Consider the following 24,928-nt stretch of genomic DNA (forward strand, 5'->3'; position numbering starts at 1 on the left):
GGTTCAAGCCCCACATCAGGCTGTGTGCTGACAGCTCAGAGCCTGGAGCCTGCTTTGGATTTTGTGTCTCCACCTCTCTCTGCCCCTCCCCCATTCATGCTCTGCCTCTCTCTCTCTCTCTCTCTCTCTCTCTCAAAAATAAACATTAAAAAAAATTTTGTTTTAAAAAGAGTTGGATGCTTAATTGACTTAGCCACCCAGGCACCCCTGGACATCTTAAATCAATCCATGTTTAATAAATAAACCAATGACCCTTGTATTCTATTAATAGTTGATTCTCTAGAATGATTGAAAAAATAGACTAGTAAACTTTTTTCTAATATATAATATACCCCCCGTTACCATTTTGCAAACACAATGTACTTATTTTTATTAAAAATAAGAGCTACTCAAAATTAACAACTCAGGAAACAACAGATGCTGGCAAGGATGTGGATAAGTGGGAACCCTCTTGCACGGTTGGTGGGAATGCAAACTGGTGCACCCACTCTGGAAAAGTGTAGAGGTTCCTCAAAAAATTAAAAATAGAACTACCCTATGATCCAGCTATAGCAGAAGGAATTTATCCGAAGGATACAGGAGTGCTGATTCATAGGGGCACACATATCCCCCAGTATTTATAGTAGCGCTTTCAACAATAGCCAAATTATGGAAAGAGCCTAAATGTCCATCAACTGATGAATAGATAAAGAAGATGTGGTTTATATACACAATGGAATACTACTTGGCAATGAGAAAGAAGGAAATCATGCCATTTTCAGCAACGTGAATGGAACTAGAAGGCATTATGCTAAGTGAAATAAGTCAGTCAGAGAAAGATAGATATCATATGTTTTCACTCATATGTGGATCTTGAGAAACTTCACAGAAGACCATGGGGGAAGGGAAGGGAGAAAAAACAGTTACAAACAGAGAGGGAAGGAGGCACACCATAAGAGACTCTTAAATACAGAGAACAAACTGAGGGTGGATGGAGGGGTGGAGGAGAGGGGAAAATTAGTGATGGGCATTGAGGAGGGCACTTGGGATGAGCACTGGGTGTTGTATGTAAGCGATGAACCATGGGAATCTACCCCAAAAACCAAAAGCACACTTTACACACTGTATGTTAGCCAATTTGACAGTAAGTCATATATATATATAAAAAAGCTACTCACTAAAGAAAATTTAGAAGAAAGGAGAAAAACAAACTCTCCCCCAGCATCAACTATTAAGGTGTTGGTGTATTCCCTTACATTTTTATTATGTATAGATATCATATACATAAACATTATTTATATTTTTTAGATTTATTGAAGTACAACTGACAAAACTGTGTATGTTTAAAGTGTACACTGTGATGATTTCACATAGGTATACTTTGTGAAGTAATTATAACAACAAATTAATTAAATAGAAGGTGGGAGAGGAGGGGCAGTAAGAGAGAGAAGGGTGAGGGAGAAGTGTGCGTGTGTATCCACTGGGGTCACCACGTGGAATATTTGCAGGCAAAGTAAGTAGCTTATAAAATGTGAGAGAATATACAACTTTTGGAGAAGTTTAAGTCGCTCAGCATGACTATATTCTGCAAGAGTTGAAGTTGGGGAAGTAGGCAGACATTTGTGAAGGATCTTGTATGTTACACAAGGTTGGTAAACCTTATATAGGTTATAAAGTCTGAAAGACTATAAGTAACCACTAAGGTATTTTAAAAACAGCATTCGTGAGAGCCTCCAATTCAGGGAGTGCCCAATTTATAAAAATCTAGATATGGGTGAAAAAAATAGTTGTTTTATATGATTTCTTATGGTGCCAAATAGAATGTTCGTGGAATGATCCATAAACATCCAACTGATGCGCTCCTAGATGCAAATGAAGTTTCTTCAAGGAATCTGGATCACAACATATGCCATTTTACTTTTAAGAGGGATTTGAATCAGAATCCATTATATATAAGTCTCTGGTATAATTATTCAGTCTAACTGAAAACTGTAATATAGTTTAATGAAAAAAAAAGTGGATCATAAAAAGATTATTTCAAAGAATGTTTTAGAAAAGACAGGTTAATGTGAGGACACAGTGAGCAGACAATCATCTGCAAGGAAAGGAACCGGGCTCAGAAGAAACCCAAACCTGCCAAACATCTTGATCTTGGACTTTGTTTCCAGAACCATGGAAAAATTAATTTCTATTGTTTAAGCCACCGAGTCTGTTGTACTTGTTACAGCAGCCCTATCAAAATAATACACATATTTAATATGTATGTATAAGGTTAAGTATTATGGGTTGTGTTCTCCCTAAAAAGATGTTGGAGTTCTAACCGCCAGTACCTTAGAATGTGACCTTATTTGGAGACAGGATCTTTAGAGAGGTAATGAGGTTAAACTGAAGTCAATTGGTAGGCCCTAATTCAATGACTGGTGTCCTTATAAAAAGGAGAAAATCTGGACACAGATACAGACATGCACACAGGGAGAATGCCATATGAAGATCAGAGTTATGCTGCTGCAAGACATGGAATTACAAAACTGAGAGTCCTGGAACAGGTCCCGCCCTCCTGTCTTCAGAGGAAGCATGACCCCGTGGACACCTTGATCTCAGACTTCTAGCTTCCAGAAGTGTGAGACAATAAATTTCTGTTCTTTAAGGCATCCAGTTTGTGGTACTTTGTCAGAACAGCCCCAGGAAACCAGTACAGTAGGGTTATAGGAAAAGTGACTTCTAAGAACTTACATGGCAACTAAAAGTAATAATGTACACTACAATGGATCCTGTAGTGTAGGGTAAAAATTCTGCAGAGAACATTATTAAGTCAACTAACAAAAGAGACATATGGAAAGTACATTAAAGTACTGGATTAATTTAAATTTATGAAATGGTAAGTGTTACTGTGGTCATATAAGAAAATATCCCTATTTTTAGGACACATATACTAAAGTTTGGGGGGGTAAAGGATCATGAAACATGTAATTTACCCTCAAATGATTCAGTAAAAGTATTGTGTGTGTGTATTTTATATATATATTCATATATGGTTGACCCTTCAACAACATAGGCTTGAACTGCATGGGTCCACTTATACGTGTTTTTTCAATAAATATATGAACTTACAGTATGAATATAATACAGTATTATAAATGTATTTTCTCTTCCTTATAATTTTCCCAATATCATTTTTTCTCTAGCTTACTTTACTGTAAGGATACAGTATATAACACACAACATGAAAAATGTGTGTTGGTTATTTATGACATTGGTAAGACTTCTGATCAACAGTAAGCTATTCGGAGATTCAAAGTTTCTAGGGAGTCAAAGTTATATGTGGATTTTTTACTGTAAATGGGTGGGTATTGGCACCCTTAGCACCCTTTTATTCAAGGGTCAGCTGTATTTAGATATGTGTGTGTGTATCATATGTGTATACACACACACAGAGTGAGAAGAGAACAGAAGAGAAGGAGAAAGCTCAGATAAAAAAAAGAGAGGGGTGTAAAATCTTACCAATAAACTGGGCAAAGAGCTTATGAATGTTCTATGTGCTATTTTTATTCTTGCAACTTTTTGTAGGTTAAAAATATTCTCAAATAAAATGTAGAAAAAAATGTTAATGTTCATGTTCAAGTAGGGCATAAATATGTAAACAAAAAATGAGGAAAAAAAGAGAAAAAGGGAGGGAGAGGGAAGAAAGAAAAAAGAAAATTCAGGAATGGATTTAAGCAAGGAATTCTAAAATACCTCAGAAAAATATGAGATGTACCATGTAAAATTCAAGCACCATGACATTTAATTTAGTATTTATTATTACAAAAAAATGCAAACTAAATTTGCCTTTGCTTAAAAATAAGAAACCACAGGGGTGCCTGGGTGGCTTAGTCAGTTAAGTGTATGACTTCAGTTCAGTCTCATGGTTCGTGGGCTCAAGCCCTGCAACAGGCTCTCTCCTCTCAGTTCAGAGCCTGCTTCAGATCCTCTGTCTCCCCTTTTCTCTGCCCTTCCCCCGCTCACACATGTACTCTCTCAAAAAAAAAAAAAAAAAAAAAAAAAGAAACCAGAATATCTACCCTTTACAGAAAATATCCTAACACTTATTTGAAATACCTGTTAATAGAAAACTAGACTACTTTTTCATATTTATACAATAATCTCACAACCATTCATTGTTCCTTAGCATTGAAGGTACTATGATATACAACCTAAAGTTTATTTTCTAATGATAGTTCTAAAATATAGAGTGAAAAGAATCAACCAGACCATAAAAAATAATCATGCTGGAAAAGAATGAAACAATCCTCTTCCTTCCTTCCTTTTTTTTTTTTTTTTTTTTTTTTGGTGTGTGTGTGTGTGTGTGTGTGTGTGTGTGTGTGTGTAAAAGGTCACTTTCTGGCTACTATAACCAAGGAAATTTGCTGGTTTACACAAACGTTTTAGCTGGAAAAAGATTTGTTGGATATGTACCACTTATTGGCAAATAAAACAGATATAAGTACCACAGTAAGCAGTCATTTATTGGGTATCACTGTGCAGAGAGTTACATGACAGCATCCACAGGCAGAAGAAAACCCACAGCAAAGATAACTTCTCAGGTGTACTGCCACTGTGGGTGACATGACTCAGTGTCAGAAACAAAGGCAGTAAGCTGCCGGAGGCAATGTCTTCCCAGCCCTACAGAGCACTGCCAGAAGCAACGGTGGTCATGAGAAGAGCTAGGTGAGTAAGCATTCATCTGTGAATTCAACTTCCAGTCTCACATTGTGAGCCCATTAGTCTCACTTTTCTTCTTTAACCATTGTCATTAGTCCCTGGCAGAAAGGAGAATTTCCAACTGTACCTGACAGCACATTACTAAGATGATTTACACAAAGGTTAAATTTTCTATAAAATCTACCTCTTCTTCCTCCTCCTTCTCCTTAATTCTAACCTCTAGAGAACTTAAATTGCTCTGGATAAGCACTAAATTCACCAAAAATGAGGTATGTTTATTTTTTTCCCTCAAGTCAGCACATTAAGGTACTTCAACAACTTAAAGAAATAAATTAAATTATTCACATATTTATTCATCAATTATTTGTTTGGTACTTATTCTGTACTATCCTGGGGGTTCAGTGGTAATTGCCAGAAAAGGAGATTTACACTCCCTTCCAACCTCAAAACAGTGGGAAAAAATGAACTTCAAAATAAATGGCTAACCATATGAATAAAGATAAACTTAGATCTGTTTTTCATACCAGAAACCAAGGATCAGACACCTAAATGTGAAAAAGGGAAGCAAGTACTGGAAGAAAGCATTAGTGAATTTCTGTGCAGCCTGAGAGTGGGAAAAACTGTATTGGAGAGTAAAGGAATCAGTCTAACATGGCCATTGCCTAAATTTTTTTCACATCCCAATTATTGATGGATATTTTGGTTATTAACTTGCACTAAACAAATATGCAAGTGGTAACACATAAAGCAAAATTATTTGTCACAAGGAAAATAACTGTCAAGGTAATAAGCAAATTTCTTCTTTCTGGCTAGCACTTTCCCTCTCAGCCAAAACTTTTCAGAAATACAAATATAAGCAAAAAAAAAAAATCACTGTATGGGTAAGTAACTGTCCTTCCAGGGGATTCTGATACAGATTGTGTTTTCCATGTGCTACATTTTAAAATACACTACTATGGGGCGCCTCGGTGGCTCAGTCGGTTGAGCGTCCGGCTTCAGCTCAGGTCATGATCTCGTAGTCTGTGAGTTTGAGCCCCCGGGCTCTGTGCTGACAGCTCGGAGCCTGGAGCCTGCTTCGGATTCTGTGTTCCCCTCTCTCTCTGCCCCTCCCTCACACTCATGCTCTGTCTCTCTCTGCCTCAGAAATAAATAAACATTAAAAAAATTAAAAAAAAATAAAATACACTACTGTAAGTGATACAGTTTACACCTGAAACCAGGATTCTATTTATAAAAAGGAAGAGAAGGTCCAGTAACCAACAGCCTGTGAGTCATACATGTAGAAAACCAAATTGAGAACGAGTTATAGGAAGGCCATAGGGTAATATGTACAGGTTTTTATGAAAGATTTTGAGGAAGATGAGAGTTACGAGAAAAGCTGTTTGCAAGTTTTTGTTTTATTTTGCTTTTTGAGGAGGTGGTGGTAAGAAGGGTAAGGTTATGAGTTTTAAGATACAGTTTGGTTAGAAAAGGAGTAGAGTCACATTGCAATAAATAGGAATAGCATGTGGCAGGGACTGTGGTAAGAAAATAATGACATAACCTAGGAACTAGAAGTTATTCTAGAACCTAGATGCTAACACAACTTTTGTAGGTATTCTAGAAGCTAGAAGCTACCAACTACTCTATGTTCCTAGGTCAGGAGAAAAAGAAATCTGCATTCTCCCACACTTACACACTAAGCTGAAGTCTGCAGGGATGAGAAATCACTATGAGACACAACGCTTTTCAGAATTATGTAGATGGGGTATATGTGAGGAAGAATTATTTTATTATTCTAACAAAATTTAAAATTCTCTTTATATGTTATGTTAATATTTTAGCAAAATATTAATAATGTTAGCAGAAAGTCACTGAAAGTTTTATACTCCAGAATAAACACAGATTTGGATGTTTTTCCAACATGAATGTAGTATACCTAGGATATAGTATCATTTCACTTTATTTTGCTTGTATAAAACACAATAATATGTCACTAAACAAAATACAGTTTATGTTTCATTTATCCAGAATTCAGATTTCAGGTCTTCAGAGGATCTAGAACATATCAAAACTCAAGCCAATTGAAGGCCACGAGGAAAACAAGTACAAGGCTTATGAGCTTTAAAGGTGGAAGTCACTAGGTCATCCTTCAGGCTTTTACCTTGCCATATATGCATAAAATAATATAATAGCTCCAAGAAAGATGGAAACCTTAGCAGAGAAAAGTGATAGGAAGTGACAGCTGACACAGGAAAGAACTCTGAAATGCTGACAGAAAAGCTAAAAGAAAGCAGAGGAATGTGAGTCATTTTAGCTAAGGAACAAAAAGCTTTATATATCTCAATAACTTTTCAGGACATCACAGAAAATATCTGAATATTTAACAATGAGTATTCCACAAAAGGCTATTTAAGTTCAGAATTCTCTGCTTAAGAGACAGGGAAATGTGTAACCCATTTTATAAAAAGATTTTTTTTCAAGAGAAACCGTGAAAAACATTGGTATTTGAAAATACAAACTTCAATACTACAGAACTTTTTCTACTTGGGAATTATCTCTTTCCTACATGATGCTGAGTATGTGAGATACTTTTTTTCATTTTGGAATATTTCTATCAAGGTAAGAGTAGCAAATAAAATTAGTAAGTATTTTTTCCTGTCTTAGCTTCGATTTCACTACAGATAGAAGAGGAGATGGTGATGTGAGGGCAGAGGTGGAGATCTTCTGAAGGGTATGTAATATTCATTTTGGACTTCTTTCACAGAATAAATTTCTGTTGTGTTAAGCCACCATGTTTTTGGTAATCTGTTACAGCAGTCATGGGAAACTAACATATACACCTAACATCAAAAATACACGAGACGAAAACTGACAGAAGAGATGGTAATATTTGAGGACTTCAACATCCCACTAGTAAAAATGGGCTGAAATAGATAGAAAATCAGTGAATATATAGAAGATATATCTTCTATATAAATAAATAAATTTACTGAGCACAATAAAACAATCTGACCAACTGACATCTATAGAACACTCAATAGCAGAATACCCATTCTTCTCAAGGGCAATTGGAGAATTCTCCAATACATACCATATGCTAGATCATGAAGCAAGTGTCAGCACATCTAGAACAACAGAAATTATACAAAGTATATTTTCCAATCACAATGAAATTAAATTAGAAATGAAAAACAGAAGGAAATTTGGAAAATTCATAAATGTTTGAAAACTAAGCAATATATTTCTGAATACTCCATAAGTCAAAAAAGAAATCACAAGGGAAATCAGAAAATGTTATGAGACAAATGAAAATAAGTAAACAAAATATCAAAATTTAGGGGATGCAAGCAAAAATAGTACATAATGGGAAACTTCTAGTTATAAAAGCCAGTATTAGTAAGAAAGAAAGAAATAAAAACCTACTTTCCCAAATGAAGAAACTAGTAAAAAAGAAAACTAAACCCAAAGCAAGCAGAAGGAAAGAAATAATGGATATTAGGGTGATCCCCCAATGAAAGAAAAAACAGAAACACTAATACAGAAAAACCAATGAAATGAAAAGCTAGTTCCTTGAAAAGATCAACACAACTGACAAATCTTCAGCAAGACTGACCTAGTAAAAAAAGATGATATAAATTACCAAAAATCAGGGATGAATGAGGTAACATCACTATTAACTTTAGAGAAATTGAAATAAGGCATATTATGAACAACTTTGAACCAATAAATTGGATTAAATGGACAAATTCCTAGAAACATACAAGTTACTGAGACCGAGTGAAGAAAAAAATTAGAAAGTCTGAATAAACATGTAACAAGTAAAAAAAACAAAAACAAAAACAAAACTGAATTGGTAATTTAAAGTCTTCCTCCTTGGGACGCCTGGGTGGCTTGGTTTGTTTAGCATCCAACTCTTGATATTAGCACAGGTTGTGATCCCATGGTTGTGGGACTGAGCCCCACATCGGGCTCCAAGCACAGCATGGAGGCTGTTTGGGTTTCTCTCTCTCCTCCCTCTGTCCCTCTCCTACTCATGTGCTCTCTCTCCCTCTCTCTCTTAAAACAAATAAATACTTAATAAAATAAAATAAAACAATATAAATTAAAACAAAATACAATACAATAAAAATCCTCCTCCAAAGAAAAGCCCATGTCCAGTGGCTTCAGTGGTGAATTCCACCAAATATTTTCAAAATGTCTTTCAGAAAGCAGGGAAAGAGAAACACTTAACCATATCTTATTCTATGAGACCAATATCATCCTGGTATTAAAGTCAAAGATATCATAAGAAAACTATATACCAATATTCCTCATGAACACCGATGCAAACATCCTCAAAAGTAATAATTTCTCAACAAAATATTAACAAAAACAACAAAATACCATATATATTAAAAAGATTTATACCATCCAAGTATGATATATTCAAGGACTGCAAGGTTGGTTTAATATCCAAAATCCAATTAATGTGATATATCATATTTCACTTTTTGTTTCTTGTTTGGAAAACTTCCCTATTTCAAGATCCCTATTCCCTATTTCAAATAGGGAAAACTTCCCTATTTCACAAAGGAATCCTTCTGTATTATCTCCTAAAAGTTTATCATTTATCTTCATATTTAAAGCATCAATATACTTTAATTTTTGTTTGTGGCATAAGAACAGTTCTGATCTATTTTTTCCATATTGATATGATTATGGGATAAACTATATTCCCCCAAATTCATATGTTGAAATCTTAACTTCTCTGTAACTCAACATATGATCTTATTTGGAAATAGGATCATCACTTACATAATTATTTATGTTAAGATGAGGTCATACTGGAGTAGGGTGAGTCCCTAATCCAATATGGGTGGCGTCCTGATAAAAAGGGGAAATATGGACACAGAGACTGATGTGCATAGAGGGAAAATGCTGTGAAGAGACAAAACACAGAGAGAAGATGACTGCATATGAACGAAAAAAAGGCCTAAAGCAGATTCTTCCCTCACAGCACTCACAAGGAACCAACCCTACTGAACTTTGTTCAGACTTCTAGCCTCCAGAATTGGGAATCAACAAATTTCTGTTGTTTAAGCCACTCAGTTTGTGGTACTTTGTTACAGCCACCCAAGAAACTAATACAGTAACTATCTCAGCATGAAATCAAAAGTCCTTCTTTCCCCCAAAGATCTGCAACATAATAGATGTCCTGGCCTGTTTCTGGGTTCTGTGTTCACTTCAGTTAGTCTACTTTCTCCTGGTTTCCCCTAATTACTATAGTTTTATAATAATTCTTGATATATAATACAGCAAGGCCCCCAAACCTGTTCTTGTTCTCAGAAAAGGTCTTGGCCATAATTGGTCCTTTGTCCTTTATTACCAGTTTGTCATATTCCAACAAACAAAACCTATTGGGCCTTGAATTGATAGTTACATTTAATTTATAAGTAAGTTTGGGGAGAATTAATAACCTAACAACATCAAACATCTTTTTTTCTACTTAGATGTCCTTTTCAAACTAGAATTTTCAAAGTTACATACCAGGAGCAAAAGCAAACCAACGACAGTATTTTTGGTGTTTTGTTTTTTTTTCAAACTTCACACATATCTGCTCCACCCCCCAGAGTTCTGGATCTGACCACTGCAGGGAGTAAAGAAAGGGTGGGAGGCTTATGTCCATAGTTGAGAATGATTACCAACTACAGCCATCATGGCTGTTTACATTCTTGGCCACATCATTATCAATGTAGAAAATGAAAAGTCAACAGGAAAAAGAACAGTATCAAAAAATTATGTTAGCCCCTGTTGATTCTATCCCAAAGAACAGAAAAATATTGCCTGGTCAGCTCTCTTTAGAAAGATTTTTTAATGCCATTTTCCTCAAAAATGGAAGCAAAGATGTGAATAAAGGTTAAAAAAAAAAAAGTGCAAACCCTTTCAAATCTCAAACCTCTCAACCTTACAGTGTTGCTAAACACTGAAAATTGGGACATAATATGATAAAATTGTATCACTTCAAACTCAGTCATCTCAAGCTTCAGCTCTTGCCATTATGTACATATAACAGTTTTTCATTAAGGACATGAGATTTATAGTCTCAACTATTCTGTCATCGCTTAAGATTTGTAAATTTTCCAAATTCAAAAGAAGTTATGAAATACTGACCTAATTCCTTCAGAGATAAAAGATCTATGAAGGTTTAAGGTGAATAAATTTAAATCTTAGCAATAGATAAGAAAAAAACAAAGTTGGTTGAGAAATCTGAAAATGTTTTTCTCAGACAAGAATATAAAAAGATATCATCATTTTTAATTTGTCCATGTATCATCTGAAAAGGAGATAAGATACTCATTTTATTTTTCTTTACCTTCTCAAGGACGTAACTACTCATGTCACCATTCTGAAATAGTAGAGAAGACAAAAGCTATAGAAGATACACAAAAGCAAATGTGATTCTAACTGAAAACCTCAGGATAATCCATCAATAGAAGCCTTGCTTATTAGATTCATGCCACCTCTCAGCCTTTGAGAAGCTTCTACTTCAAAAATCTAAGTTATCAAAAAGGAAGTAACCTACAAAAGAGTAGGGATATCATCTGTCTTATTCACTGAATCTAGTTTGCTGGTACAAACATGGGCGCTCAATAAATACCTGTAAATGAAAGAATTATCTTTATTAAAATGTGAATAAATTATACATCCTTTGGCTAAAACAAAATGCTCCACTTCAACTTTTATAAAGAGACCTATCATTACTGTTCAGAGTATGGGTTTCTTTGTCTCTTGAATTTCAACTTAAAACTCCAGGGTTGTAAGAGGCAATATAATATAGGTCCATAACATGAGCATTATATCGTAAAGATAATTGATGAGCAGTCTGAACTCATACAGTGTTATATTATTTTAAAGTATGAAAGCCTGTTTCTCATTTGTATTTCTGAAGCAGTTTTGGAATAAAAAAATTTTTTCTGGTTCAGGTAATATTAAATAACACAGGCCAATCTCTGGGATGTAGTTAAGATTGTTTGGGTTTTACCCTGATTCTAATTGTTCAGAACAAAGAAAATATAATTTATTTACCTGAAAGACTAATCAGACCTAGGTGGGTTTTCCTTCTAAAATACACAGGATATTGTCTTCTGTCCATAAATCCTACACTTTAGCCAATTTGCCAATCCTACATTTAGATCTTCATTACTTGCAGAAAGCTCTGAGGATTAAATTGGTTAAGGTAAGATAGTAGTTAGGGCCCTCTAACAAAAATAGATAATGTGGCATTACGGGTCCACCATCAAAATCATGCTACTAAAAATATCCTATCCCCTTGAATTAATATCTGGGCAAACAAATACATTAAAAAGACGTGCTGGGTATCTTAAAACGAGTATGTCAGTTAATTAATTCTGTGATCCCCTGCTACCAGCGAGTACTGTACAATCTGTTATTATTCACTGTCCTATAGATCATCTGTTCTTGGTGCTGGTTTGTTCCAGGAAGAGAGACAGCTGCAACACTATATCCCTGTTCAACCTGAGGACCATCTGACTTTAATTGTAACACACAGCTTGATGTGGCTCTGGCTATGAGAAGCCAAAGTATCGTCTGTAATAATCTGGAAAAGCAGAAACCTGCCAACAGAGGGCTGAAAACAGGGACTTGTGCTGTCTGGCTGCCTGACGGGCTGCAGGAAATATGATTAATGAGTAAGGTATAATGATATCAGGAACCCGATTAGCACCACAAAAAGGTCACAGATCAAAGTAGTATGCATTTCATGAGCTACAATCATTGCATAAAATCTGTGGACTTGAAGAGGCAACCAAAAAGAGGAGGAGGATAAAATCCTTACTTGATAACATGCTAACAGATACATAAAATACCATACTAATAATTTAATCACTTGTAGAAAGTGAAGAGGAAATTATAAAATGAATCAATACAGACTGCACTTTAGGAGAGCTTTGCTCATCACAGGTGTATAATAAATATTTCTGAAAGAATGAATGAGTTATTGAATTCTTTCATAAAGATACATGTAAGTAAAATCAAGTATCTTTCCTAGTTACAAATGTAAAAGATGAGAGATTTGATATTTGACTCTATGTTTGCATTTAATTTGCAATGAAATTTTTATACAGTTCTTTTAAGAATGAAAGCTCATTCAGAGCCTGAACTATGAGGACATTGTATAACTCACAGAGGAATCACTGGCACAAATGCTTAATAAAGTTAATTCTAAGTTATAATAAACATGCAGTTGTAAAATACTATTTTGTATGTAATTTCATACAAAACGGCAGGCAAAACCTAAATCTTATTGAAAACAATTTGTTAACCTTCTTTTCCATGGTGCCCTTGGGAAGCCCGTCCCGAAAGATCTGGCTCTTCTGAGGTAAAGGTTGTGAGAGCAGAGATAGGAAGTACTATGAAGAGAGGGGCTTACCCAATTTACACAATTAAATTCTCTTAATTGTCAAAATAATGTTGAAAAGCTTTTAATATAACTTATTCAAATGTTTTTTTCCTTCGGACCAGATTTAAGTAAACACTCTAACAAACCTCTTCATACTCTTAATAGTACTAAATATGGTAATAATTAATCGAGATTTGGCTCCCTTGAGACTTAAAATTTTAAATCATATTTAAGAAAGTGTTTCAATAATAAAATGATCTGAACACGATTTAAGTTTTTTTTCTTTAAAATATATTCCTGAAGAATGAGAATGATTATTTATACCTTTCAAATGTTATATAAATGTTATTTCCTATCTACCTAATAGTGAAACATTTTTTTTAAATGGTGATTCAAAAGAAAAATTAAAAAATGAAAAGACAGAGGCACCTGGGTGGCTTAGTTAAGTTTCCGAATCTGGATTTCAGCTCAGGTGATGATCTCATGGTTTGCAAAATCGAGTCCTGCATCAGGCTCTGTGATGAGTGTGTACCCTACTTGGGATTCTCTCTCTTTCTCTTTCTTTCTCTTTCTCTCTCAAAACAAATAAATGAACTTGTTTTTAAAAATGAAAAGACAAGACTAGGAGAAAATTATTCACAAAACATGTCGGATAAAGAACTTTCACAAAGAATATGTAAAGATTGCTTACATTACATAATGAGAAAAACAACCCAACTTAAAAATAGGCAAAAGATACGAATAGTTCCAAAGAACACTTCAGAGGGTGCCTGGGTGTCTCAGTTGGTTAAGCAGCGAACTCTTAATTTCAGCTCAGGTCAAGATCTCCTTGTTTGTGGATTCAAGCCCTGCATTGGGCTCTGTGCTCACAGTGAGGAGGAGCCTACTTCAGATCCTCTGTCTCCCTCTCTCTGTACCTTCCCTGCTTGCACATGTGCGGCGCTCCCTCTTTCTCTCTCAAAAATAAATATTAAAAACAATTTTTTTAAAAAAACAAACACAGATGACTACAAAATAAGCCTGTGAAAAGGCAGTCAACATAATTAGTCATTTGGAAATGCAAATTAAAATTACAACGAAATACCTACTAGAGCAGCTAAAATAAATACTACTGACAATACCAAGTCTTAGCAACTTATCATGTGACCCAACAAGGAAACTCCTAGGTATCTATCCCAGAGAAATGAAACCAGATGTTCACCCTAAGACATATGCAAATACTCATAATAGCCTCAAACTGGAAAAACCCAAATGTCCATACACTGGTAAATAAATAAAATGTATTATATCTATACAATAGAATATTATGCAGCAATACAATATGCCGTAATACACATGCAACATGGGTGAGTCTCAAAAATATCATGCTAAATAAAAGAAGCCAGGCACGTATTACATGATTTCATTTATATAAAATTTCTAAAAAAGTTAGAAAAAAATGTCTCTATAGAGACAAAAAGTCCCAGAGCAGAGACTGACTGCAAACAGGTACAAGTGATGTAAGTGTTCCAAAGCCGCATTGTGGTGATGGTTATACAATTGTCTAAATTTTCTAAAACTCAAAGCAATGTGCACTTTTAAAAGTAAATTTTGGGGCACCTGGGTGGTTCAATCTGTTAAATATCCAACTCTTGATTTTGGCTCAGGTCATGATCTCATGGGTCATGTGATCCAGTCCCACATCAGGCTCTGCTGACAGCACAGAGTCTGCTTGGGATTCTCTCTCTCTCTCCCTTTTTCTCTGCCCCTCCCCTGCAGGTGCACACTCTCTCTCTCAAAAAAGAAAAAGTAAATAAATAAATAAATGTTAAAAAAAATAAAGATTAATTTTATGGTATATACATTATACCTCAATAAATGTACTTCAAAAGGGCAATTACTGAAATAAAAAAAAAAGAACTTGTGGTATAACTATACCTTCTATTGACTTCCAATAGTCTCTGAGGGGTGGGAGGGAATCACACAGCCATAGACAACTGTCACATTTAAAAGTCTGACATCTCCTTCAATGTTTGCTACAACTAAGCTTTGTGTTGGGCTCTCATTTGAATTATAATCTTCCAAACTGCATGGGGTAAAAGTAAAATAAAACATGTACCTGAGGACTATGATAGAATGATGTTAGGTACTACTTTCTAAGTGCTTACTGTAAGCCAAAGAATATTACATACATAATTACAATTTTATATTCATAATTTTCAGACTACATATAAGGAAACCAAAGCTCAGAAAGATTAAACTGCCTAAAGTCCCATAATTAGCAAAGTGATTTATTCAAGATTAGAATGTTGGTCTAACTCCAAGGACTATGTTCTTTCCATTTCCCCTGCATTACTTCCAATATACATAAAATGTGAAATTTCAGTAACAATGGGACTGCAATTAGGATCTGGAAGACAGGATTAAAATATAAATGTTGAGGGGCACCCAAGTGGCTCAGCGGTTAAGCATCCGACTCTTGGTTTTGGTTCAGGTCATGATCTCACGGTTTCGTGAGTTTTAGCCCTGCATTGGGCTCTGCGCTGGCAGCATGGAGCCTGCTTGGGATTCTCTTTCTCCCTCTCTCTGCCCCTTCCCCATTTGTACTGTCTCTGTCTCTCTCAATATAAATAAACAAAAGTTAAAAAAATATATAAATGTTAGTATAAAAGGTAAGAAATGGCACTTAGAAAACTAAAATGCAATAATTTTCCTTAAGTGTAAATTAAAGACACGATGGAATTTAGCTTTCTTTTTTTTTTTTTTTAAACTAATCTCTCTGCCCAACATAGGGCTTGAACTCACAACCCTGAGATCAAGAGTTGCTCTACCAACAAATCCAGCAAGGTGCTCCTAGATTTCACTTTTAATATCAGTATGACAGAGATTCTACTTTTAAAAACTGAGAATAAAGGTCCCAGACTCCAAACTTTTATGAAACTTAAAGGCAAAAACGGACAGACAGAACTTTTTCATAAAATAATTTAGAACCCACGTGAGAGGATTTTAAAGAGTTCACTAGAGAGGAGCCTGAAGAAAATAATGATTACTGGGCTTTTAAGTTTTTAAATTTTTATGTTCTGAATATTACATGAAGATTTCCTTTTAAAGAAAGATAATAATATAATATATATATTATATATATATATATATTAATTAAAGATAATAATAATATAACTTGAAAATCTTTTTTCTATTACCAAAATGTGCAGTGGCCTTCTATCCCAGAGCACAGGATTACGTTCTTTACCTAGTACAAGAAACTCATGTTTCATGAAGCATACAATTCCAGTTTTACTTACAATTTCCCTTATAATTCTGAGGCGCCTGGTCATGATTTCACGGCTCGTGGGTTCAAGCCTCACACTGGGTTCTGTGCTGACAGCTCAGAGCCTGGAGCCTGCTTTGGATTCTGTGTCTCCCTCTCTGTCTCTGCCCCTCCCCCTCTCATGCTCAGATTTATAATTCTGAATTATCATGTGCATATGAAGGTTAGTAACCTACATTTCACATAAAAGTACAAAAAAAACCACTATACTTTTCAAGTCAATAAAATTTAATAAAATATATGTGGAGATTCATGAACTATTTTGTTACTTTCAGTTATCTCTATCAACTACAATTTTGTTGAGAAGAGCAAGGGTTAATGATTATACCAACACATGAAAGATACTTTGAGAAAAGGCTCATGACAGACAGAGTAGATGATTACTATCTTACCAGTCTGTTTATGCGAACAAATTCTTCTGAGGTTTTGGCCCAAGGAGGAAGTTCAACATCAGACACTACTGTCCCATCATCCATCACTCCAAGATTATAATTATTGAAGTTGACAAACATCTCAGGAAGATAATAAAATTCAGGAATCAACTCCTATATAAAAATAAAAGACATCATCATATTATAAACTGCAGAATACTGACTAGATATTCATAAAATGGCATAGTCATTTCCTTTTGTGCAGAAGAAGAACAAAATAAACACAAGAAAGTTTTTCCTTTCTCTATCACAGATCTATCACAAAGTTACTGTTAAGGTAGACAGTTCCCATCCAACCAAATTTAAATATTAACACCTTACCGGTTGGCATGTGCTTCCTTTTAGGACAATTCTCGTAACTCAAAACTCTTAAATACCAACATTTGAGTATTATTTGAGGTTTGACAAAATAGAAACAGAGAATAACATGCTGTTACAGCTTAAAGTAAATTTTTTATGAAGTATGTGGAATTTTTGCCCAAAAGACCAAAATCTTTAAAAGTATTAAAACACAACTGCATTGGTCCCTTCATCAACCAGGATAGTATTCATTACATTTAGCTATGATTTAACAACATGTTTTGCTCACATTTTAAAACATTCAAGTTTAGTTGTAACACACTACCTTTGAGAAAAAATATTTACAAGGAGTCTAAAAAAATGATCTGCAATAAAAAACTTGGTAAAATTAAATATATGACTTTATTAAGAACACTTAAAATATACTTCATTAAGGTATTTTATAAGCAGAAAATGAAGCTAGTTAGGGTTTTTGTGTACAATAAGCCCCATGTATAACTATTTCAGAGGTCCTGTAGATCAGACTTTAAATCCAGTCTTGACATGGGTCAGTGACTCAGTGGTCTTTAGGATACCCCCTCAGGGCCAGCTATGGCAGGCCTGGCTTTCCAAACAGTTGAGTAAAATAGGGAGGTCATCAGATTTTGGACAAGGTCAGTGTGAACTCTCCAGAGTAAAGAAAAAAGATCCAGCAGGAATTAAGCTATTATCACCTCGGTCATCCATGTGAAATGTTGCTTGACTTTGAATTGTACATCCTTTGTTTACAATCACAATAATTAACTAAGCAGGGTAAAAATGAGCTTGTCCTCCAAATGCCTGACAATCACCTGATCATTAGACTTGAAAAACATTTCAATTGGGCATTTTTTTTTTAAAAAAAGGAAGAACCCTGTTAGAAGTTAAACCATAAATGAAATGACACAGTGATCATGCAAAAATATTAAGATTCTCATCTTCAAAAATGATGCATCTTAAGTCTTAACCGACAAAAAGAGGAAAGATGTATGTGTGTTATTTTTATGTAAACAAAAAGCTATATCCAATATGTTTGATATTGCATGAGATGAGTCAGGTGCTAAAATAAACTCTTTTTTTATTTTATTTTATTTTTTTTGAGAGGGACAGAGGGAGCATGAGTTGGGGGGCGGGGCAGGCAGAGAGAGAGGGAGGCAGAGAATCCCAAGCAGGCTCTGCGTGGTCACATAGAGCCCGATGTGGGGCTCGAGCTCACAAAACTGAGATCACATCTTGACCCAAAATCAAGAGTTGGACACTTAAGCGACTGAGCCACCCAGGCGACTCTAAAATAAACTCTTAATAAATCTTACCACAATTAATCTTAAGAACTTTACAACATATCACCTTCATTTTAAAAATGAACTAAGGGTCAAAGAAGTTAAGTAAATTGCCTAAGGTTACACAGCTGACTTATGATAAATTTAGAGCTTAGATCAAGATCTGTCAAACCCTAAAGGCTATGCCCTTATTCGTCAAAATAAGCATGAGTTCTACTTAAACAGTATACATAATATATGCACATATGTATGTATTTTAGAGAAAGAGAGAGAGTGCGAACAGGGAAGAGGGGCAGAGTAGAGAGAATCTCAAGCAGGCTCCATGTTCCACACAGAGCCCAATGCTGGGATCATGACCTGAGTCTAAATCAAGAGCTGGACACTCAACCGACTGAGCCACCTAGGTGCCCCAATACTAAACGTTTTAAATACAAGTTTTTAATATATGTTCAAAGTAATTTTTTAAAAGTAAAAAAGATTTTTCACTCTTCCATAAGAAAGTGCTTTCCTGAAAAAAATTATCATGTGTATATATACTATATATAATTTTTATGTAATAAAATTAATCAAGAAGAATTTTATAGTATGCTATAATTATCATTTACCCAAATATGAAGGTAATTCACTTTATAACTATTACTAATTTGCTAAAGCGTACATTCAATAAATTACAACTTTGAAAAATTGTACCAAAATCTTATTTTCACTCCAAATTACTTGTGCTGAAAAGAAGAATGTTACTTCTCCCAAGTCTTGTTCACAGTAAGAGGGAGGATCACACCTGTGTATTCAAAATCAAAAGCATATTTTGGCCTAATTATATACAAATTCTTTTAATTTCAATAACATCTGGCTGCCCCCATCCTTACCCCAAGGTTCTCCTGATTAGAAGATGTTGCCTTTCTTTTGCCTGTTATACTGACTCTGCTCATGTGTGATAATTTTCCTAGATTCAAAACAATGACAATGGCTGAATTTTAGATACTAGGTTTCTCCCAAGTTTTAAAATTTGGGAGAGCAGTCATTTTTATTATAAATGAAAGATATACACTGCATAGTAAAAATACATAAAAAGTATCCTCTTTTTCAAGACCACATCTAGGAAGCAGAAATCAAACAGGGTGATACTTCATAACAATTTTCATACAAAGAAAGTCTTCAAATCTTCCTATGTATGGCACTAAAATTCTTATGATTTTGTATATTTGTCATTTTATTCAAGTTGCTGAACAAATTGACAAAGACATGCTTGCTCAAAATAGAAATGCCCTTTCTCGTTCTTTTACAAGTTCTAAATTCAATTAACAGAAATATAGTTTGTTCCCAGCTCACTGTATTTAAACACATAAATTTATTATGAATTTAAATTATTTTGTTGCTTTAATACTAACAGCTTACCTTACATATATATTCACTTAATTTAATTAATAGAGAAAAAATGCACATAAAACAAAAATGAAATAATTTTAAAGTTTTATTTTATTTTGAAGGGGGGAGAGAAAGAGAAAGCACGTGTGAGCAAGCGTGTGTGGGAGGGGCAGAGAGAGAGAGAGAAAGAGAGAGGCAGAGAGAATGAATCTAAAGTAGGCTCCGCACTGTCAGCGAGGAGCCCGATGCAGGGCTTGAACTCACAAATAATGAGATCATGAACTGTGCCAAAATCAAGAGTTGGGCACTTCACGGACTCAGCCACCCAGGTGCCCCCCAAAATAAATTTTTAATGAAAGATATAAACAAAGCAATTTTATACTTTTGAAGTCTTTAGTGCACAATTGTAAACTTTCAGATCTATACTGTCTATTATGCTGGCAAGAAAGTAGTAAGTCATCAATTTCCATTTAATTACCATAGATTTTATTTGTGACTTCCTTCTAAGGATATCCTATAAATGTTATACAGTGGGCATTATAAAAATACTTCAAAATTAAACATTTATTAAAAATTAAGCTTAATATTTCACTTTTTAGTGAGATATGAATTAAATCTCTATTTTTTACCTCTCACTCCAAACCTCTCTAATTTCAAAAGAGTAGTCATATAGTTCCAGGACATTTGCAGGGTCTACAGCAGAAGCCTCTTGAAGACACCCTTTTTTCTGTCTTTTGTTCAAGTCTAAGCAAACAGAACCAATTATGTAAGGTGTCCAGAAGAAGCAGTTTCAAAAGTTAGTATTTTTTTAATGTTTTATTTATTTTTGAGACAGAGAGAGAGACAGAGCATGAGCAGGGGAGGGGCAGAGAGAGAGGGAGACACAGAATTGGAAGCAGGCTCCAGGCTCTGAGCTGTCACCACACAGCCCGACGTGGGGCTTGAACTCACGAACTGTGAGATCATGACCTGAGCCGAAGTTGGATGCTCAATCAACTGAGCCACCCAGGCACCCTTCAAAAGTTAGTATTTTTAAAGATAGAAGCTAAAGAAGAGGGAGGTTGTCCCCAAGATTAGAGAAACATATTTCTCAAAATCTATATATAATCGGCTTTTGGGAGAGGTGGGGATGAAGAGGTTAAGCTAAAACCCAGGGGATAGCAAGCGGTGATCAGGGTCATTGCCTGCTCATATAGTACCTATTTATGGATTAGAAAAAGGTAACCCTTCTAGACTAATGGAGCAAAAGGGTACTTAGTTTGGTAAGTATGCTACTGGCTGGATTTCAGCTCCTATTCCTTCCTTCAGTCAAGTGCCAGTACATACAATCTGCCCAACTGCCCAACATGGTAGGCTCATGACAGTGCACTTAGGAAAGCTAGTCCCTTGGCACCAGGGTCTTTGTAATCAGCAAGTATTTCTTTTTTTTTTTTTTAATTTTTTTTTTCAACGTTTTTAATTTTTATTTTTGGGACAGAGAGAGACAGAGCATGAACGGGGGAGGGGCAGAGAGAGAGGGAGACACAGAATCGGAAACAGGCTCCAGGCTCCGAGCCATCAGCCCAGAGCCTGACGCGGGGCTCGAACTCACGGACCACGAGATCGTGACCTGGCTGAAGTCGGACGCTTAACCGACTGCGCCACCCAGGCGCCCCAGCGAGTATTTCTTAACCCAAACAGAGCTGCCTGCTTCCAAAAGACCATGAGGATACGACCAATGAATAAGATGGACAGAAGATGTGAGGGCCACTTTTCTAGGTATCACATAAGCCTGGAATAAGAGGTCCCTGCTCTACTCTCTAATGACTGTGAATGAATTTCCCACTAGCCTAATATGAAGAAGATGTGAATTCATATTGGGACATTTCTTATACACTTGAGTAGTTGGTAATTATGAATTATATATGCTCCAATCATAAAAAGATATCAATATATTCAATGATAATTCTTTTTTTCTCAGTGATAATTATTTCTAAGGAGGCAAATGGTAGGAAGAATGCAGTACTGGAAGAAATATAATGTAAATGCTACTTTCATTAAAAGAATAAAACTTCATAATGTATAGAACTGTAATGTATTGTACACCTGAAACTAATATAACAGTGGATGTTAATTATATATGAATAAGAAAATATAAGCTAAAATATTTGAAAAATTAAAAATATTAAAGAATAAAACATTAAAGAAGTTCCTCTTATTTCATTATTTTATTAAGCCTTAGGTAGGCTTCTGAAGGGTAATAGAACACATTATCACAAAGAAGTATTCATTTACTTTTTGTTCTTTGCAGAAAACTCTGTTAAAATCTGGGATATAGAGACATGATTATCTAAATTTCTAAATAAGAGTGAAAGGATACATTTATTGGGAGGAAACTGGTTGTAGGAACAAACAGCACTCCAGAAATTCAAAAAAAGAAAATGATGCATAAATGTTGGGGTGGACAGAGAAACCTTTAGGGAAAGAGCATAATACATTGTATTTCCCTAATACAGTGTTCATCAAACGGTACTGTAATTGTCTGCTTCTATCTCCCTTTAAATTGAAGGTTCCATGAGATTGAAGACTACCTATCTTGTTCAGCATTAAACCTCCACAGCCTAGGCACAGTGTGTAACCCATATTAGGCATTCAGAAAAACTCTGTTGAATGAATGATTGAAAATGGTATTTAAAATAAATAATCAGAGAAGAAAGATGAGAATAGTCCTGAGAAGGGGAATACAGAGATTGAAATGTGCCTATCATTTGTTTCCAATGATCAATGAAGAACAATTTAATTGGTTTAGAGAGGACTGTATACATGTAGTGGCAGATGAAACTGGAGATATAGGTAGGGTCAAACTGTGGAAAGCCCTGAATGCCAGGCTATGAATTTCAGCTTTTTCTTCATAAGAAAAAAATTTTCCATTAGGAAATTTTAAAAATGAACATGAATTTAAAATGATATAAATGTTTCTAAGAAATTAACAGTGAAGAGAAAGATTACAAAGAATCTACATGTAATATCAAGGACATAATCAAGTAAGCACAATTAAGTTGAGTAAAGAAGGGACCGTATACACTTAAAACATGTTACAACCTCATTAAAAGAAAATCTGCATAAATAAATCAGTTGATAGGAGTTGAATACCCTCTTACTATAAAACAAATACACTGAACTCAACTGAGATACAAACAACACTTGACAAAAAAGTACATATAATGCCCAAAATGTACTATGGATATAGTGACATTCACGTATATGTTGCAGAATTCCATCTTAATCCTAAAAGTATCTTCCTAAGAACCATACTTCAATACCAAACATTAAGTTCAAAATTATCTCCTTTGACAGACGATATTTAGTAACAGAGTCAAAGATTATGTCTAATACTTCTAATGTACATTTACAAAGTTAAGTATGTTTTATATTCATCAGAACAGAACATTCTGCCCTGGATAAAAAACATATGCTCAGGAATTCTTTCTAACACCAGCGGCAAATGAGAAGCAAAAAACACAGACAGAAGACAGAGATATTTATAATTCACATTTTCTTCTGACTTGCTGACAATAATTTTAATCCCTTTCTTTTAATTAGGCAGATGGGTCATAGAGGCAGGTAACATGGTCAAAATATACTATATCATCTCCTAAAATAAAAACTTGAAAGGTTCAACCAGAGGTTATACCACAGTTCAGGATAAGCCCATTGCTTTGATCACCAATCCTAAGGCTTTCATGGCATAATGACAAGCATTGGTTGTGACCACACATATGCTTCAGTTTTCTTTATTAGGATATGATCCCCACTGATACAGACCTCTGCAGTGAGGTTGTATGATTCTCCTAATAGACATCAATTCCGTCCATTCAACTAAACCCATCACTTCTATAATACCTGGGTAACCTAGAAAATATTGATCTATTAACCCAAAGAAACAAGAAAATCAAACTAAAAACAAAACAAAAGATGCTACTTTGGAGCTAAAGTTAAATTTTTATTCTATTCTTACTAAATTATAAAATCCTGACAACTCAAATATAAGAATAATAGCAAGGTAACATGTGCTTTGGGGACACTGACAGTAAAAAATGATGTTGAAGGCAAAATTTTGGCTTTTCATCATTGGGAACATGATATATTTTATGAAGGAAAAAAAAATACAAATAAGCTTTATTAGTAAATAAAAGAGTTAGTGAACAACATGTTATGGAAAAAATAATGAACATGTTCTGAGACATTTTAACATTCAAATATTTATTTTCTTAGCCCACAAATGAGAAAAACCTTTTTAAAAAATTGATTAGAGTTGAACTGTACCTATAAGTCATTTTAAATGGACTGTATATCAGTAAGTTTTCAAATTAATGTTTAAATTTAGTTTCTCTTTATTTGGTAGATAAAATGCTATTTTTTCCTTTAACAAAAGAAACATAATAGCAATTTTTAAAACTGGAGAAGGAAAAATAATCTATAATCCTTCTAGACAAATCTAATAAATATCATGTGGTTTTAGGTATTATAAAACTGTCATTTCAAAAGCACTTAAATAAAGAAAAATCATGGATTACAAACCAATAAATAATAGATAATCTATACCAATCTAATACAGTAGAGAAAAATAACTGCATTTGAGTCTTATCTACTCAAATTACTGGTCACATGCCCTTAAATGAATTTTTCTTCTGACCTAACCCTTATTCATGTGAATTGTCATTTTTAAAACACAGGGTTGCTGTCAGGCTAACAAGACAAAATTTTATATACACATAAGATATTATTATTACTATTACTATTATTGTTATTAACATGACCTGTGATAAAAATCCAAAATTAGAGACTCAACTTGACTGACTTTGAAAGCAAACAGGTCATTCGCTGAATTATGCCCATTCATAAAAGCATTTAATGTAATTCTAAGGGCATTTTAAAAAATTTACTTATAAAAATATGTCCACAAAAATATTTGAGACTTAATAATTCCCACTAACTATCATATTTAAAACAAATATAGTTATTTTTTATTAGCAATCACTGTAGAGTTTAACATGGCTCACTTTATGAAGACCCTGAATATTTTAGTTTTCTTCTGCTTTCAACACATTTAACATTTCTATATTTGAACTGGACATCTTAACTGAGCCATTTGCTGTTCTAGGCCCTATCTTCAAGGAAATCG

At 34.5% G+C, this 24,928-nt stretch overlaps 1 protein-coding gene across 5 annotated transcripts in view; it reads right to left on the reverse strand.

Moving 5' to 3' along the window:
• Positions 1-24,928, reverse strand: part of LRBA (LPS responsive beige-like anchor protein) — a 785,855-nt gene that overhangs the window by 129,201 nt on the left and 631,726 nt on the right. For all 5 annotated transcript variants that reach the window (XM_049632267.1, XM_049632266.1, XM_049632264.1 and 2 more), the window contains one exon: positions 16,760-16,912. In XM_049632267.1, the coding sequence (XP_049488224.1) occupies positions 16,760-16,912 (153 nt within the window). The remainder of the gene's footprint in view (positions 1-16,759; positions 16,913-24,928) is intronic.

This window comes from Panthera uncia, chromosome B1 (genome assembly GCF_023721935.1).
Source record: "Panthera uncia isolate 11264 chromosome B1, Puncia_PCG_1.0, whole genome shotgun sequence".
NCBI classification, from domain to species: domain Eukaryota; kingdom Metazoa; phylum Chordata; class Mammalia; order Carnivora; family Felidae; genus Panthera; species Panthera uncia.